The 18311-nt window shown below is 41.5% G+C and overlaps 1 protein-coding gene across 1 annotated transcript in view; it reads left to right on the forward strand.

Annotated features, from left to right (window-relative positions):
- arid1b (AT rich interactive domain 1B (SWI1-like)) overlaps window positions 1-18311 on the forward strand; it is a 417017-nt gene that overhangs the window by 295327 nt on the left and 103379 nt on the right. Inside the window, exons 6-7 of the mRNA XM_034159361.1 lie at window positions 9022-9102; window positions 13969-14139. Coding sequence (XP_034015252.1) covers window positions 9022-9102; window positions 13969-14139 — 252 coding nt within the window. The remainder of the gene's footprint in view (window positions 1-9021; window positions 9103-13968; window positions 14140-18311) is intronic.

Consider the following 18311-nt stretch of genomic DNA (forward strand, 5'->3'; position numbering starts at 1 on the left):
GGTCTTTATGTAGTCGCTCTCGTCTCTCTAGCCGCCTGCAGAATTCTTCTTCTTAAAAGCCTGACGCTCTCTGATCGCTTGGCTTTACAAACGTTTGCACTGACGCACCTCAACGCTACACATTTGCTAAAAACCCACAACTAAAAATCAGGAATTCTATAGGTCCTAAATCTCACCTTTCCCAGTTTTAAAACCTTAAAGTTTTTAGTGACAGATATTATCCCTTAAAAAACTACAAAAATGTATATTTTTGATTAATCTATAACACTGTAAGATATTAACCGTGTACACATATTTTATACACATGATATACATGTGTACATGCAATTACACCTTTTAACCAAAAGACAAATTTATGTTTACGTTAATGAGTTAATGAGACACTTCTGGAAGTGCCTAACTGGGATGTGTCTATTTAGGAAGATGAATCTGAATATTTAGCAGGTTTGATCAGGTTTGGCTCCTGAATACAGGTAGAAAAATATGAATTTTCAGCATGAGGTGTATTTGGCTGAGTTTGTGACATCCCACTCGTCCACCTGGGCCTGTCATGTTGTGTATTTTACCTTTCCCCACTGTTTGTGTTTGCGTCCGTCTTTGCTCAATGCTAAATGTGCTTCTCATTTTATGCTTCATGAGAACTTGTGATGAGACAAAGTTATAAATGTTTTCTGCTTCCTGCAACCTGGAATGTTTGACTTTGTGCAGTTATCGTCCAGGATGCAGCTGACAGGTGGTGAGCTGATGGAGTCCTGACGGAGTCGTGGGTATTTTAATGTTTACCGTTAATGTGTGTATACGTGAGGTTTAGTGATGATCTCATGAACTGTTTTTAACATCTGAACAGACAGTTTCTTTGGATAATCATCCCAAAGCTCCCTTCAGCTTCCACAGATAACTCACTTATCGTTTGTGCTGCCCCCTGCTGGCTGGGTTGTTTTTTTTTGTTTGTTTTTGTTTTTTTGTTGTTGTTTATAATTATTTGGTGTAGCTTTTTCTGTCACTGGATGAATGATATTTATCTTGTGTTCTTACCTCTGTTTTAAGATTATTCAGGTCAGTTTATTTTATACTTTTAGTTATGTTTTTGTCGTATGTTTGGATGATTGTGAGCAGAATTATTCATCTTATTTTAATGTCTTTGAAAATTAGATAAATAATCAAGATTATCAAGAGGCATAAAAAATGTTGATTGGGATCAAGATTATGGATCTTGATGCACTGAAGTAGTGTGTTTCCTGGAGTATATGTCATGTTTTATTTATTTACTTACTTTCTTACTTGTTTACTTACTAGTTTGGGAGGTCTTGGGATTTATTCTCCAAAGCAACGTGGATATCAAAAAATGACAATTTTTTTATTATTGTTATTTATTTATCATTATTTATTTATTTATTTTATATTGGTTTTTCCCTTTATTTTAAGTAACAGCACATGCTGTGGTGTGTACATGTGCTATACAGAGTTGCCTGTTCTTAAACTCACTCCCCAGGGAACTTATTGAAGAGTGAGTTCTGCATGCAGACAACAGGTGCAACTTATACTCCTGAAAACGCGGTATACATTTAGTTGAGGAACGTATTAGAGAAATGGGGCCATAAACCTGCAGTAATGATGTTATTCCGAATAAATCCTAATGAATAATTCTAGAAATATTAAAGCTTGGCAGAGGTTTGCACCCTGAGTGCCATTCTATTCATACAATAGTCATTTTTGTTCCTGCACATTTAACCTGTGGACTCTTGTACTGCTAAAGGCCGTATACTGTATGTTGTTTTCCATTATTTTGTTTTGTGTCATTTTTATGCTCACATACACAAACACATGCTCACACATCCACACATTAATCTGATCTCTGCTGACAGTTTACTTGAGTACAGTTGGGGGTGGGGGGTATACACACACACACACAGGCAGAGTCCGGGTTGCTGCCAGAACTGCTCTGACATCCAAACAAAATGCTCTGTGACAGCCCGGCTGGTGCTCGGCTGCATCTGTGCACAGCAGCGAGCTTCCCTCACAGCGTCCACTCTCATCGCTTATGAGTTCAGTAAATAAAGCCCACTCACCCACTCACATCTATAACCAACCTCAGTCTGGCCCTCCAGCAACACGTGGTCGTGACCCTCCTCAAGAGACGTCATCCTCACGCCATCTACGACTGCACACCGACGTGTTTGTGTGCAGACCGACGCAGAAAAAATACCGCAGGAGTATGTTGAGCTCTTTACAGGTCCGATTATCATGAATGGTGACGCAGTGCGATGCACAGTTTCTCCAATCACACCCACAGAAGCCTGTGAGTGCTTCAGAGTTGTCTGGATGTCTTGGTGGCTTCCTCACTAGTCTTCTTGCACTCAATTTTTGAGAACTGCATACTCCAGAGAGATGTACCAGACAGTACCATGCTGTTTGTATTTGTCTTGAAGTCCAAATTTTGCTGCTCCCAGTGTCGCCGTGCTTGCCGTGCTAACCTACATCATGACTAACCCATATTTTCAGGTACAAATCCAAGCTATCCTAACAGGCTATCCTCAGTTCAGGTGATTATTAATTGGGGACTGCGCAGTGGTTCTAACGGTTTGCTTTGGTGTGGGCATTAAAACTGATGAGCTGCTAATTTTCTCAGTAATCATGAATTATCTGGAACTAACAGACCAAGCTACTAATAATAGCTATAAATGATAATGTCATCAGCATACAACACTAAATATAGCTAAAAATTTTACTAAATGCAAATATTGCAGCACAGATGTCTGTGATATCTGTGAGGATAATTAACCACATAACAAGCTGTTACTATGTGCTATTATTATTACAGATGTTTATAATAAAATACTCAAAGGAAAGACATCCTCCAAAACAGCGAGCACCCACAGCTAGTGGCCTCTGAATCAGAACTCAGCCACCAGTTGCCTGAAAGTGTCCACACCCCTAAATATGCATACATTTACAACTTAATGCATTTTAAACTAAGGAGTTAGTTGTTATGGAACAGAAACCTGTCTATACCTAACAATAAGTAAGTCCCTTTGGCTGCACCCTTGTTTTCACTTGAGGTCCCCACAGCAGATCTGAGGTGGATCTGCACCGTGATTTGGCACAAGTTTTACACTGGATGCCCTTCTTGACGAAACTCCACATTACACAGAGAATAGGCAGGTGTGGCCTTGAACCAGGAACCTTCCACACTGGAAACGATCGCACTCAAGTTGGACTTTTTAACATGGGCTTCTGCGGGAACCTGCTCACTTTTGAAGCCAGTCACAAGTGGTCAGTCTTGGAACTATAAGTTCTTCTGGATGGAGCTTCATCTGAGACCATGAAAGCTTCCTGCTTGGTCTTGAGTTTGCTTTTAAACATATCAACACTCTGTTGCCCTCAAGCCTTCAGGAAAGCTGGTCCACAGATGAGGAGCAAAATAACAAAAAGAGGCATTACAACAGGGTTTTGTGTTAAATTTGGGAATTAATAAGATCTACCTGAAGATCTGCATGTTCTGGAAGGTCCATAAGTCAAAAGCAAGACCAGAAAAATAGGTAGGACCACGCCCACTAAGAGATTTAAAGGGTCCCTGCCACGCTATGACGTTTTTACATATTCTTGAAGAATAAAAAAAGCTTTTTCCACATGTCTTTGTTTTTTACCATAAAATTACACTGAACAAGTATTTAGACGTTTCGTTACCCATCTGAGAATTTGAATTTTCCGCTTCTCAGTTGACCTACTTTTTTGCTGCGACGGATGTGACGTCATTCGAGTAGATGTGTCGCAGCACCGCTCTGTTTACCAACACGGCAGACACGGACAGCGAAGGCATAGTGTGCGATTATAGCGAAGATTTAAGTGACATATCAATTGTTTTTGAAGAAGAGGGGGAAGTTTCTGATGAAAGGAAGCCACGGTAAAAATAATGAGCTTTCTTATAAACGATCATTTATTCCTGGCAAAATTTGAGCAGCACAGCGTGCTTAAATTCAGGAGTTTGTTCTAAAATCATTTAAAATAAAGTTTCTGTACATTCTGTATATATTTAATCATTTATAAGTCAGTTTCTTGTGATTGCTAATTCTACACTTTAAAGCAAATGATTGCAAATCTTTATCTGAAAAGCTGTAGACCCACATGTGATGGGGAAAAAGATTTTTAATTAAAAGAAAATTTTACTTCTATATCTGTTGTCAAATTTTATCAGGCATAATATTGTAGAAAAATGTTTATGCTAAATGGAGACTTACCTGTCTAAAATACACATACAGAACATCTGTAATCAAATTGTATCACATGTAATCTACTTTGAATGAACATAAGTCTTAACAAAAACAGGCTGTTCAGTTTGCATGCATATGTATATTTGGAAAACACAAAAATGTCAATGTTCTGTTTTTTTTTTTTTTCAGGTGTTCATGTGAACACAGTCTGATGAGTGAACAAACCATTCAGCAGCTTATATCGTCCTCCTCAGCGCTGCTGCTGTCAGCTGACAGCTGCGCTTCATCCTCTTTCTGTCACGTTCGGCTGGAACATACACAGTTTGGAGCCCCTCATTATTTTTACCGTGGCTTCCTTTCATCAGAAACTTCCTCATCTTCTTCAAAAACAATCAATATCTCACTTAAATCTTCACTATAATCGCGCACTATGCCTTCGCTGTCCGTGTCTGCCGTGTTGGTAAACAGAGCGGTGCTGCGACACATCTACTTGAATGACGTCACATCCGTCGCAGCGAAAAGTAGGTCAACTCAGAGGCGGAAAATTCGAATTCTCAGATGAGTAACAAAACGTCTAAATACACTCAACAAAAATATAAACGCAACACTTTTGGTTTTGCTCCCATTTTGTATGAGATGAACTCAAAGATCTAAAACTTTTTCCACATACACAATATCACCATTTCCCTCAAATATTGTTCACAAACCAGTCTAAATCTGTGATAGTGAGCACTTCTCCTTTGCTGAGATAATCCATCCCACCTCACAGGTGTGCCATATCAAGATGCTGATTAGACACCATGATTAGTGCACAGGCGTGCCTTAGACTGCCCACAGTAAAAGGCCACTCTGAAAGGTGCAGTTTTATCACACAGCACAATACCACAGATGTCGCAAGATTTGAGGGAGCGTGCAATTGGCATGCTGACAGCAGGAATGTCAACCAGAGCTGTTGCTCGTGTATTGAATGTTCATTTCTCTACCATAAGCCGTCTCCAAAGGCGTTTCAGAGAATTTGGCAGTACATCCAACCAGCCTCACAACCGCAGACCACGTGTAACCACACCAGCCCAGGACCTCCACATCCAGCATGTTCACCTCCAAGATCGTCTGAGACCAGCCACTCGGACAGCTGCTGAAACAATCGGTTTGCATAACCAAAGAATTTCTGCACAAACTGTCAGAAACCGTCTCAGGGAAGCTCATCTGCATGCTCGTCGTCCTCATCGGGGTCTCGACCTGACTCCAGTTCGTCGTCGTAACCGACTTGAGTGGGCAAATGCTCACATTCACTGGCGTTTGGCACGTTGGAGAGGTGTTCTCTTCATGGATGAATCCCGGTTCACACTGTTCAGGGCAGATGGCAGACAGTGTGTGTGGCGTCGTGTGGGTGAGCGGTTTTCTGATGTGGATCGAGTGGCCCATGGTGGCGGTGGGGTTATGGTATGGGCAGGTGTCTGTTATGGACGAAGAACACAGGTGCATTTTATTGATGGCATTTTGAATGCACAGAGATACCGTGACGAGATCCTGAGGCTCATTGTTGTGCCGTACATCCAAGAACATCACCTCATGTTGCAGCAGGATAATGCACGGTCCCATGTTGCAAGGATCTGTACACAATTCTTGGAAGCTGAAAATGTCCCAGTTCTTGCATGGCCGGCATACTCACTGGACATGTCACCCATTGAGCATGTTTGGGATGCTCTGGACCGGCGTATACGACAGCGTGTACCAGTTCCTGCCAATATCCAGCAACTTCGCACAGCCATTGAAGAGGAGTAGACCAACATTCCACAGGCCACAATTGACAACCTGATCAACTCTATGCGAAGGAGATGTGTTGCACTGCATGAGGCAAATGGTGGTCACACCAGATACTGACTGGTATCCCCCCCCCCCAATAAAACAAAACTGCACCTTTCAGAGTGGCCTTTTATTGTGGACAGTCTAAGGCACACCTGTGCACTAATCATGGTGTCTAATCAGCATCTTGGTATGGCACACCTGTGAGGTGGGATGGATTATCTCAGCAAAGGAGAAGTGCTCACTATCACAGATTTCGACTGGTTTGTGAACAATATTTGAGGGAAATGGTGATATTGTGTATGTGGAAAAAGTTTTAGCTCTTTGAGTTCATCTCATACAAAATGGGAGCAAAACCAAAAGTGTTGCGTTTATATTTTTGTTGAGTGTACTTGTTCAGTGTAATTTTATGGTAAAAAAACAAAGACAACATGTGGAAAAACCCTTTTTTTATTCTTCAAGAATATGTAAAAATGTCATAGCGTGGCAGGGACCCTTTAAAACCCAATAAAAGGATCTTGTTTGAGAATAAAAGGATTCATGTGGTCCACAGCAGATGGTCCCCTCGCTGACTCTGGTCTGCTGGAGGGGACCATCCTGGAGTTATCCTGAGGGACTTGACCATGGTCACAAATGTGTTTGCTGGTGGGGCGGGTAGGGGTCAACCCTGGTGATCAGATGTGACACAAGAAGCATCAGGTGACAGTTAAGTCAGAAACTCCAGGTTTGAAGTGTTGGAGGTGTTAAATCTTTCAAATTTAGTCCATTTTGATTTGGTTTGTCTTTGTGTTTTGGGAATTATGTGTATGACAGGGACATTTTTCCAGCCCGTATTTTGGAAGACGTCTGTGCGATCCAACAGCAGAATAACAAATAAGTGATGATGTTTTCAGCTTTTAGCTGTGTTGAAAGCTTTCAAGTAGCATCACATGTTGCTGCCCTCTCACATGTGAAAATGAGGCAGAGCGCCAGCGTGCCTTTAGCCTCTCCTCACACGGCGCCACGGCAGGCTAATCGAACACTCGCGTCGCTGGACGTGTTCAAGTGTACGTGTGAATATTTCAGCAGGAATCCTACGTGCACCGAGTGTGTTTATTTACACTTTGCTGTGCGTGTGCACATGCGGGCATGTGTGTGTAGGCGGAAATGTTTGTGCAGTTTTGTGCAAAGCAGTTATGTTGACTTAATTGGGTTTGTTTGTATGGAGAGCGTGGCCCCTCGGCATCGCGCACATTTTACTGCCTGGTTGAATAAAGTGTTTTCTCTAAAGGGGGGGTTTATATTGACTCTGAGTTTTAAGGACAAACTAGCCAAAAAAAACTGTGTTCACACACAACTCCATTTGTAATGTCATAATGTTTAATACCAAGTGAACCATCAGCCGTTATTTGTAACACATGGCTCCTTGTGTTTTTAATATTTCTTGTCTTCTTTTTCGATGGTGTCATATTTGACACTGCAGTTATAAAAATATTGGCTGCATTTTCAAAACAAATGTCCAAATAAGCCTTGAATTGTATAAATTAGTTACGAATAAATTAACTTTTTTTACTCTTTGTTTTCTAAAGTGGGTTGTTCACAAAACAGAGGGTTGTGGTTTCAGTTCCCGACTGTAACTGTGTGCAGATGTGTCTTTGAGCAAGGACTTTGCTGTACACAGTGAAGGATTTTCACAGATTACAACCTGGGCTGAGCCTCTCGTGTGTTTTCTGGTAAACTTGTGCTGAATTTAGAAGAAAGTCTCTCTGTTCCATCATGAGGCTGTATAACTGCTGATTCTGAAGACAAAAGCCACAGCATCCTGTAACTCCTTCAGAGTTGTCTTGGTGGCTTCCCTCATGAGTCTCCTTGCATAGACACTTGTTTTTGACAGCTTTACTACACAGTCCCATAGTGTTTGTATTTCGTAAGGATTGATGCAAATGAAGTCCAAGACATCGTCAGTGAGTGTGAGTCTGGGTGTCTTGGTGGCTTCCCTCACAAGTCTCCTCCTTGCATAGACACTCGTTTTTGACAGCTTTACCACACAGTGCCATAGTGTTTGTATTTCGTAAGGATTGATGCAAATGAAGTCCAAGACATCGTTAGTGAATGTGAGGCTGGGTGTTTTGGTGGCTTCCCTCACGAGTCTCCTTGTTTTGTTCTCAGTTTTTTTAAACCTCCCTCCTCCAGACAGATTTAACAAACAGGACCACAGTGTTTGTATTTCTTAATGATTGATGGAAATGAAGTCAAAATGTTCACGTGTTCATCAACTAATGTGTCAAAAGAAAACTGGCTGTAAAAGTGATTTACTATGAATCCATCACTGTGGCAGTAACTCTTTTGTGTACATTTTATGCCTAGATATATTTAATTTCACTCTATGAAAACATTTTGTTGCTGTTTTGCTGTTCAGGAAGTTTGGACATTTTTTTAAACCCTAGAGGCCTAATGATGCTCTCCTGCATCTTGTTCAACTTTTCATATAACTATTAATAGATTATATCTTTATGCATTGCTGTAGACAAATGTATGTCTCGCATTCTGAAAGCTGAGATGATTCTGAACATTTTGATATGCAACACATGAGCATTATACTGATCTAAATTAGCTTAAAGGGGAAATTTCTTATGGTTTGGTGAAATCATGAAAACAGCCTTCAGGCTCTTAGCTCTTCTGGTTTTTACAAAATTAGTATTAAATTCTGTCCAGTAACTCTGACCAGCACTGGAACATGGACTCCTTGTGCCGTCTGGAAAGACATTTGACATTTAGAGAGTAAAGCAATGCGTCTTTTTGAACAATATAATGTTTGTCTGATTCAGACAAAGGAAAAAAAAATGAAAACATCCTTCAGTTGTTTTTCTGTCAAAAGTTGTCAAGTGGAATAAAACAGAACCTTGTTTTTTATTTCATAGAAAAATACTTTCCTCTATCACGCAAACATTTTCTTCAGTTTCAGAGTTCATTTTAAAATGTCTTGACTTTGGCGTCTCTGTTGTGTCTCCTTTGTGTTCTGTAGGTTCCTCTGTGGCCCCGCAGACTTCTGGGAATGGACCCGATGGACCGCCAATCACACGTTCACCGATGGCTCAGGACAGAGGTGCGTGCATGTGTGAAGATTGTGAGTGCACGTGCATCCGTGCACATACAGTGTGAAAACAGAAATGCTCTGCAGATGCTCTCGATAACTCTCAGTCAGATTAAAGTTCAATTCAGACAATCTCAGAATGACTCTTTTTTAAGTGCCACATCGGCTGTTTCTCCATTTGAACCTGTTATAGAAAATTAGCAACATTTTTCCCAGACAACTGAAGGTAACGTTTGTACTGGAAATACTGAAAAAATTAACTAATAATAATAATACAGATCTCTCCCGGGTGACGTTGGGTTCATTGTTTATATTATGTGACAATAAAACACACTAAAAATTCAATTTACACCTTCCCCCCTGCTACACACACACACACACACAGTCAATTTGTGCCCCACTGAAAACTGCAATTAATAATAAAATGAGCTCTTTTTTTAAACAATAATACTAATAATAATTTTTTTAAAGTCTGTATTAATACAACACAGTTAAAAATATCATGTAAAAAGTTTAGAATGAATTGATTGTGATTAAAGTTAATGGAGTGACCGAAACTATGAACTCATATCACCCACTCAGAGACCGGAGGAGGTGGGAGGAGGAGTGGAGGAGGTGCAACTAAAGGTTATTTCTCAATGTGATAAAATCAAGTCAGAGATTTAAAGATGCTCTGTGATGTGTGTAGAATCTGAATGGGACCGGTCTGGTTCAGGTTAACATGGCTGCTTGCATTTATTTATTTATTTATTGTCCCCCCCCCCCCCCCCCCCAAAAAAAACTGGGATTAACGTGAGGCCCACTTCCCTCCCTCTACTCCGTTGTACCACATATGAGAGAGAGAAATCCTTGAATGTGTTATTTGCTTTTAGCACTGTCTGCACAATGTTCCTCTCCTCATCCTTTTTCCAGCCAATTTAAAGTGCAGTGTGTGTGTGTGTGTGTGTGTGTGTGTGTGTGTGTGTGTGTGTGTGTGTGTGTGTGTGTGTGTGTGTGTGTGTGTGTGTGTGTGTTCCTCCTCTCCCAGAATCCCCCTCACCACCCTAATGGAAGAAAAACATTACAATAATGTCCTCGCTCCTTAAACCCTGCACTCGCAGCCTAAGCACTTTCCGGCCCCAATCGCTCTCTCCTTCCATTTCTCCATCTATTCCTCCCACACACATTTTCTCCATCACTCTCTCTTTCTTTCTTTCTTTCTTTCTCGGCTCTGGGCTCGTTCCCAGAATCACACACCCCGACAACATTTATTGCTCTTTTCTCACCGTTGGCTCTCCTCACACGCTCACAAGCACAAACGTGCACACATGCGAACGATATTTTTATCGATTTCTGAGATTGATACATGTCATAAAATACAACAGATATATATATATATATATATATATATATATATATATATATATATATATATATATCAAGCACAGTTTCACACACAAACTGTTGACTTTTGTGAAACTCAAAGATATGAACTTGACTTTACGCAACCTGTCAAAGTGAGATGAAGTTACATAAATTTAACTAGTTTATCTCCAGTGTAGCCTCATTTAACATGGCTGTAAACCTGGTCAGTGCAGAATCTACTGTGTGTGTGTGTGTGTGTGTGTGTGTGTGTGTGTGTGTGTGTGTGTGTGTGTGTGTGTGTGTGTGTGTGTGTGTGTGTGTGTGTGTGTGTGTGTGTGTGTGTGTGTGTTGGGGGGGGGGGTCATCTTTCAATTTAATTTATTTATTTGGTAGCAAATTGTGACATCAGTTAAGCGCCGTCCTCAGTCCAGATCAGTGATTCCCAGCGTACTTTGTTTGGACCAACAACCACAGGCTGTGTGTGTACAAACATGCAGATACACACAGACACCCCCCAATCCAAAGAGAAAAAATATAGATCTTTAATCTGTTTTAATTTTCCAGTAAGTGTTTTTTGACTTTATTTAACACCAGCTGATTCCAGCCCCAGAGACTGAAATGAAAACTTCATCTTCACCAACAAACTCATCACCTCCCACCGATTCTGGATTACAGAGAACTGTTAGGACACGACTAAAGCTGCCTGAAGAAGACACAGCTGCTATTACTTCTGCTACTACTACTACTACTACGACTATGATACTGCTACTGTTACTTGCAAAAATGAAGAGGTAAAAGTTCAAAGGAAAAAGAAGAGAATAGAAAAATATGACACCAACCACATAAGTGTCTCTCCCCTAAAACCCCGTCACACTGGAGGCCGAATGCTGTCCGAAGACATGCCGTTCAGCCCACATTCCGGAAGTGTCGAGGTGCATTTGTGGACGTTGGACAGCACTCTAAAGGCAGTCTAAACAGTCGGGCAGATTCCTGTGGCCGACCCAAATGTTTTGCACGTGTGCAAAACAATCAAGGTGGAAAAATATCGAACGGCGGTCACAGTGCAGTCTGACCGCAATCTGGCTGCAATCTAATTATTCGTACAGCATGAAAATGGCATTCAAAGCATTCTGATCGTGTCTGAGGGGCGGTTTGAAATTATCCGTCATTTTGGAGGCTGGCTGAATGTGCCAACTGTACCTGAATGCACCACGAATGCTGCTGAATTATATTTCCTCAACCCGCAGTCGGACTTCACTCATACGGTGATGTCAGCGCATTCGTCATATTCTGCATTCTGACAGCTGTCTGGGTTACCCTAATGTGTTCCACCAAAATTTGTACTGCGTTCGAGGGCTTAATGTGCACGGCGTGTGCACGAATCATTCAGGGCGGATCGCAGCGCAGTCTGTGGAGTCGGACGGCTGTCTGCCGCAATTCTTATTCTCTCCCAGATGTGCCACAAATTATGACTTTTTTGACATTCTGCCTGGGTCGGCTTGATTCTTGCTAAGTGTGAGGGGCCCTTAACTACAACAACAACTACTACTACTACTACTACTACTACTACTACTACAAGTGCTCAATGGTCTATTTCACACCCCGTATGTCATAGTATATGTGTGCCACGTTTGGCTCAGTTCTGCGACACAAAAGTGTCTCTCCCCTGAACTACAATTGCTGCTACTACTACTACTACTGCTACTACTACTAAAGTGCTCAATAGCCTATGTGACTCCCCATATCTCAAAGTATGTGTGTGCCACGTTTGGCTCAATACCAAGGTGCCGTGTGGAAAGGAGAGGGACATATACACACATGCAGTTGTCTGTCGGTATATCAATGTGCACTCTTGCGCCCCCCTGAGGTGGGCTAGGATCCCCAGCATGTCACATTTGAGAAGCTGGAAAAAATCCAAATCTGTCATATTTTATAATCAATTACCTAACTAATTAATTAGTCGTTAGTAGAGTTGATGAGTAGTTTCTAGTGATTAAATAATAATTCAGGTCTAAGTTTTGACATTATTGGGGGACTTTGCACTCACACAGTCACAGACTCGTGTCACTTTGCACTCACACAGTCACAGACTCGTGTCACTTTGCACGCGCACACTCACAGACTCGTGTCACTTTGCACTCATACAGTCACAGACTCATGTCACTTTGCACGCGCACAGTCACAGACTCATGTCTCTTTGCACTCACACAGTCACAGACTCGTGTCTCTTTGCACTCGCACAGTCACAGACGCGTGTCACTTTGCACTCATACAGTCACAGACTCATGTCACTTTGCACACGCACAGTCACAGACTCGTGTCTCTTTGCACTCACACAGTCACAGACCCGTGTCACTTTGCACTCATACAGTCACAGACTCGTGTCACTTTGCACTCGCACAGTCACAGACTCGTGTCTCTTTGCACTCGCACAGTCACAGACTCGTGTCACTTTGCACTCATACAGTCACAGACTCATGTCACTTTGCACTCGCACAGTCACAGACTCGTGTCTCTTTGCACTCACACAGTCACAGACTCGTGTCACTTTGCACGCGCACAGTTACAGACTCGTGTCACTTTGCACTCACACAGTCACAGACTCGTGTCACTTTGCACGCGCACAGTCAGACTTGTGTCTCTTTGCACACACACAGTCACAGACTCGTGTCTCTTTGCACTCACACAGTCACAGACTCGTGTCACTTTGCACTCACACAGTCACAGACTCGTGTCTCTTTGCACTCACACAGTCACAGACCCATGTCACTTTGCACTCATACAGTCACAGACTCATGTCACTTTGCACTCGCACAGTCACAGACTCGTGTCTCTTTGCACTCACACAGTCACAGACCCGTGTCACTTTGCACGCGCACAGTTACAGACTCGTGTCACTTTGCACTCACACAGACTCGTGTCACTTTGCACGCACACAGTCACAGACTCGTGTCTCTTTGCACTCACACAGTCACAGACTCGTGTCACTTTGCACTCACACAGTCACAGACTCGTGTCTCTTTGCACGCGCACAGTCACAGACCCGTGTCACTTTGCACTCATACAGTCACAGACTCGTGTCACTTTGCACATGCACAGTCACGGACTCGTGTCACTTTGAGGCATTTATCAGTAAACTCTTTAATTCTGTCAAAGGTAGATTTTGCACAGTGTGACATTTTTATTTCCTTCCTCGCCCACACAGAATGGGTTTTGTTCTGTGAACCGGTTGATCTTCTTTCTTGGTGATAAACGGCACTAAATGTTCTCTGCTCGTGCTCAGAGCTCCGCTGACATTTTTTGTGCACTTTGTGTAATGTGCGCTCCGTACTGTGTGTAAGAAGAGCCATTGACTTTCATCAGAACCAGGGTTTCCTTTACGTGAGGAAATTGAATGTTGTTGAAGGAGCAAATAATGGTAGCTGCTCTCACGCCGTCTCTCTGTCGACATGAGACCTGAAACATTCACAACTAAACCAAAGTCTGAACTGTAGGTGTTGGTTTTTCTTATTTGTGTGTGTCTGTGTGTTTCAGCGTTCATGCAGAGGAACCAGGCTGGCTCCCAGTTCACCCCTCCTCAGTCTGGACCTCCCATGTCCCCGCACACGTCCCCCGGGGGCCCCCTGTATCCTGGGGTGGGCCCCTATTCCCAGCGTGGCCCCACAGGCCCCTACGGACCTCAAGGATCTCAGTACGGACATCAAGGTTGGACTTACTCCAGATACATTCTGACAAATGTAACTTCAGTTTTTCAGAAATTAAACAAATTAACTTGTTTTTGTGCATCAATAACTCCAAAGCTAATGCAGTTTCATCTTTCTCCTGATTCATATAGAGATTTAGATCTGACATTTTATTGGCCCCAAGAAAACAGGTCCCAGTCAGCGAATTATTTAAATCAGTGCAGCATTTTCCTGGACCACTGATCCATGAATCGCAATAAATTCCAACAACACCAGATGCAAAAGTCATCTGTGTGTCTTTGGGGGGATGTTGGCTCCCGTGTTTCATGCTAAGACGTCACGATTTATTAATTTCATCTGTAACTGGAGTTAGCCAAATCGCTTTGATAGAACACAATACACAGTCGCCGTTAATTCATAGGACCGTGTCTTGGCGGTCTATGGTGCAAACTCTAAATCACATACCACAAGTGTATTTAGGGCGTGTCCAACACCACGCTGTTATTTATGGCATGTAATCTGAATATAGATATGTATGATATGTATTTATTCTCTTAATTAATCATGGCTGTGTTTTGGACATAAAATGAATTTAAAATTAAAATCAAAGTGCCATCTGTCATTCCCTTTAAGTGTCTGGTGGAACATGGTGCATTAGTTTTTTGCTGGTAGACTCAAGTGAGAGGTTTTCTGGTAAAGAAAATGACTGTGAGATAGTTCAGGCAGACAACTCGTGTTGCTTACTCTGTATACACGGTCATGCCTCACTCCACATAATTACACACACTGTTGATCTACTAAATGCTCCCTCCAAATTGGGCTGGCTATTTAAGATCCAGATTTCCCAACTAACCCTCTTTTTCTCCACCTGTGAGCTCTAACTGGAGAAACGTACATCTAATCATCGCTCTCCAATATCACAAGCAACCATCTGCCGGGAATTTTTAGGTTGGAGCCTAAATGCTAAAATCAATGTTCTGATGCTGCAATAAATATGGTGAAAGGCAAGTTTTATTATTTGTACACAGGGTCAAAGTGCACATGAATTGTCCGTCGTGCACAAATTAAAACATGAGAATAAATTCAAACTTTCTTTGTATAGCAACATTCACAGCATAACGTAATTCACAAAAAAAAAAAAACTTTTTTTAATGTTTCCTTCCAGTTTGACACTAACCTCAGAAGTAAAAGGTTACTGCAAAAGATAAAATGTTTATTTTAATGTCAGGGACAGGAGCTATAACCTGCTTTAAAAATGTTTTCAGGTTTGTCAGATATCTTGGTGGGTCTCAAAAATCAAATAAAAACCCCAAAAAATTCAAATAGGAAAGTGTTGACACTGACCATGTTTTAGTTGCATGGACTCTCCTAATCATTCATCACTCCTTTAATTCTGTGGAAACAGTGAAATTTGTCAACAGCACACATCAGAACGCCCTGGGCGTTTGACGTTTTGCCTGAAGAGGGGGTGGGCGGCTGCACAAACACGACAATATTACATTAGTCAGAATGAATGCCCACGCCTCCATATACTTCAATAAAATGTCTGATTTCATCACAAATTAAAAAATACATACGTAACTGATAACTCACCTGTTGCCAGATCTGTTCTATCATTGTCATGTGACCACAACCAGTGATGACGTCATCACAGGTAAGATGAGGAAGCGACGAGAAAAACGTTGTGAAGACTCATTGTTTTTTGTTTTTTACGATGTCTTGAGGTCACAAAATGAAGTGTTTTTAGGGTGGGCGTTTAATCAACTTTAATGAAAAAATTAACTTAGGGTGGGCAATTAAGTAAGTTTTATTAAAAGGGGGTGGGCGGGTGCTCTAGGGGGCGTTCCATTGTGCGGATACGGTATTATACAACTGGTTTCTTCTGGACAAACAAAGGCTGATTTTCGAGCTCTGCTTTTTCATTTCAACACAATTCAAGTATTTATATCACACAAAGTCACAACATATTGTAAGTTGCCCCGTGGCACTTCAAGAGTATGGTCTGAGCTTACCCACCCCCTGAGCAAGCACGTTGGCAACAGTAGTTGAGAAAAACTCCCTCAGATGTTTTATGATAATCTAGAAGAAACCTAAAGCAGGCCAGACTCAGCGGGGTGACCATCTGGTTGGGCCGGGCTAACAGAAACAAAATAAGTAAAACAAAGCACAGCAAAGAATGATCAAACATCCAAAACCAGAAATGTTGCAGGTAAGCATCCATATACACGTTCGAGCCCAGTGATCATAAAGGCCGATGGCTCAAAAATCATAAAATAGAAAATAGAAGAAAATAGAGTAGAGGAAAATAAAATTTAACTGGCTTTTGATCAAAATGTCAAACGCTCCAAACCTGCGTGCGTTCCTTCTGGCAGGACTCGTAATCTGCTGCTGAAATGACAAATTGAATCAGTGCCACTTGGAGCCGGGCTCTTTGAAAAATATCAAACAACGCTTGTCACTTGTCTCAAAATACCGAATGTAACCTCCCGTGGTTTTTTTTTAGGAGCAAAAATGACAGAATTAGCCTCGGCTAATCTGAAAGCTAAAAGGCACCAAAACGACCTGCAGGAATCAGACACACGTCACATCAGGTTTGAGCAGCAGCTCCTGTCTGCACTTTGTGTTTAAAATCCACTGATGAATAACTTGTTCATTCTCAGCACTGATAAGAAGCGTTTTGGGTTTTTTTTTCCCCCCTTTTTTGTTTCTTTGTTGGACCCGATTTGGAAATCTCACCACATCTTGACTCTACATCAGTAAATTTTAGTAAAGAGGTTTTGAATGTGGAACAGAAACACACTGGTTCACACAGACAGAAGTCAGCCCTCTTTTCTGTCTCCTGCGCTTCAGTCACGGTTTGAGGAGGGTCTGAGAGCAGTGTTCAGGTTTCTCTGAATATTCATGAGCCACTTGAACTTTGGATGGACTTTGTGCGCCTTGGTGAGGTAACTTTAGATTGATGAGGCAGACGGACACACTGCTGGATGATGATGATGATGATGATAATATTTGAATATACAAAAAAATTATGCTGTTGTATTAAAGAATTAGTGGTGGTGGGAATATCATCAGAAAAAAACTCTTAATTTCTGGGATTAAAGTCATAAATTTACACAGACTTGAAACTGTTAATTTATTAAAAGATTAATTTTTCCACATTCAGACTTTAAACACTAGTTTTTTTTTTGTTGTTGTTTTTTTTTTTTTATGAAGTCACAGATTCCTGGATGATTTCCAATCATTCCGCTGTGGTTGGGATCAAATCCCAGACTGTCTTCTGCTGGACTTTGTTTTCTCTCTGAACTTGTTTTAAGGTGTCACCTTGAAAAATGCAGCCGTCCGTGCATGTTTTCCCAAAAATTGTGGTGCTTCTCTCTCACATTTGTTCATGTTGATTAATGTATCTAATGCATTTGGTATTTGGTGTCACACCTCCGCCCACTCGTATGTCTTAATGTGACTTTGGCTGGGCTCACAGCCCAGCAAGCCGAGAGAAAGCTGGGAAATAAAGTACGCACACACACAAAGGCCAAGTGGCCAGGAAGCAGACGAGCGTGAAATCTCACTCGGATGGATAGAGAGCTGTTCCAATCAGAAACAGTTCAAGACCGAGGACACGAGAACTCACACACACGTAGAAAAGTCTCATCATTTAAACTGAGGAGCTTACATCTGTCATGTTTGTCAGTCCAGCCTGTGTAAAAAAAGAGACATAACAAGAGGCATTGTTGTCCATTTTTTTATTATTGTCATTTATTCTTTCATGATTAGCGCTTCATTCCTTTAGTGTTTTGATTCTTAGGAAAGTCTGACATATATAATCATTATAATTATTATCAACAACAACAAATGTGTGATTTTTCTGTATATAAGTCGCACCAGTATATTTGTCAGACCTTACAAACTAGTAAAAGAACTGCAACATTTTTCACTTTGGGTTGCCACAGTTGATTCAATATTGATCTGCATGTTGACTGATGCAACTCCACATTACATGGAAAATGGGCAGGGTTGGTCTTGAACAGGAACCTTTTGCTCTGGAAATAAATGCAAGTAACCACTTGGCCACCATGCTGCCCAACAAGAAAAGAACCATCATTCAAAACTACCGTATTTTCCAGAGTATAAGTCGCCATTTTTTGCTAGATTAAGAGGTCCTGCAACTTATACTCTGGTACAACCTATATACCAAAA

This window comes from Thalassophryne amazonica, chromosome 19 (genome assembly GCF_902500255.1).
Source record: "Thalassophryne amazonica chromosome 19, fThaAma1.1, whole genome shotgun sequence".
NCBI lineage: Eukaryota > Metazoa > Chordata > Actinopteri > Batrachoidiformes > Batrachoididae > Thalassophryne > Thalassophryne amazonica.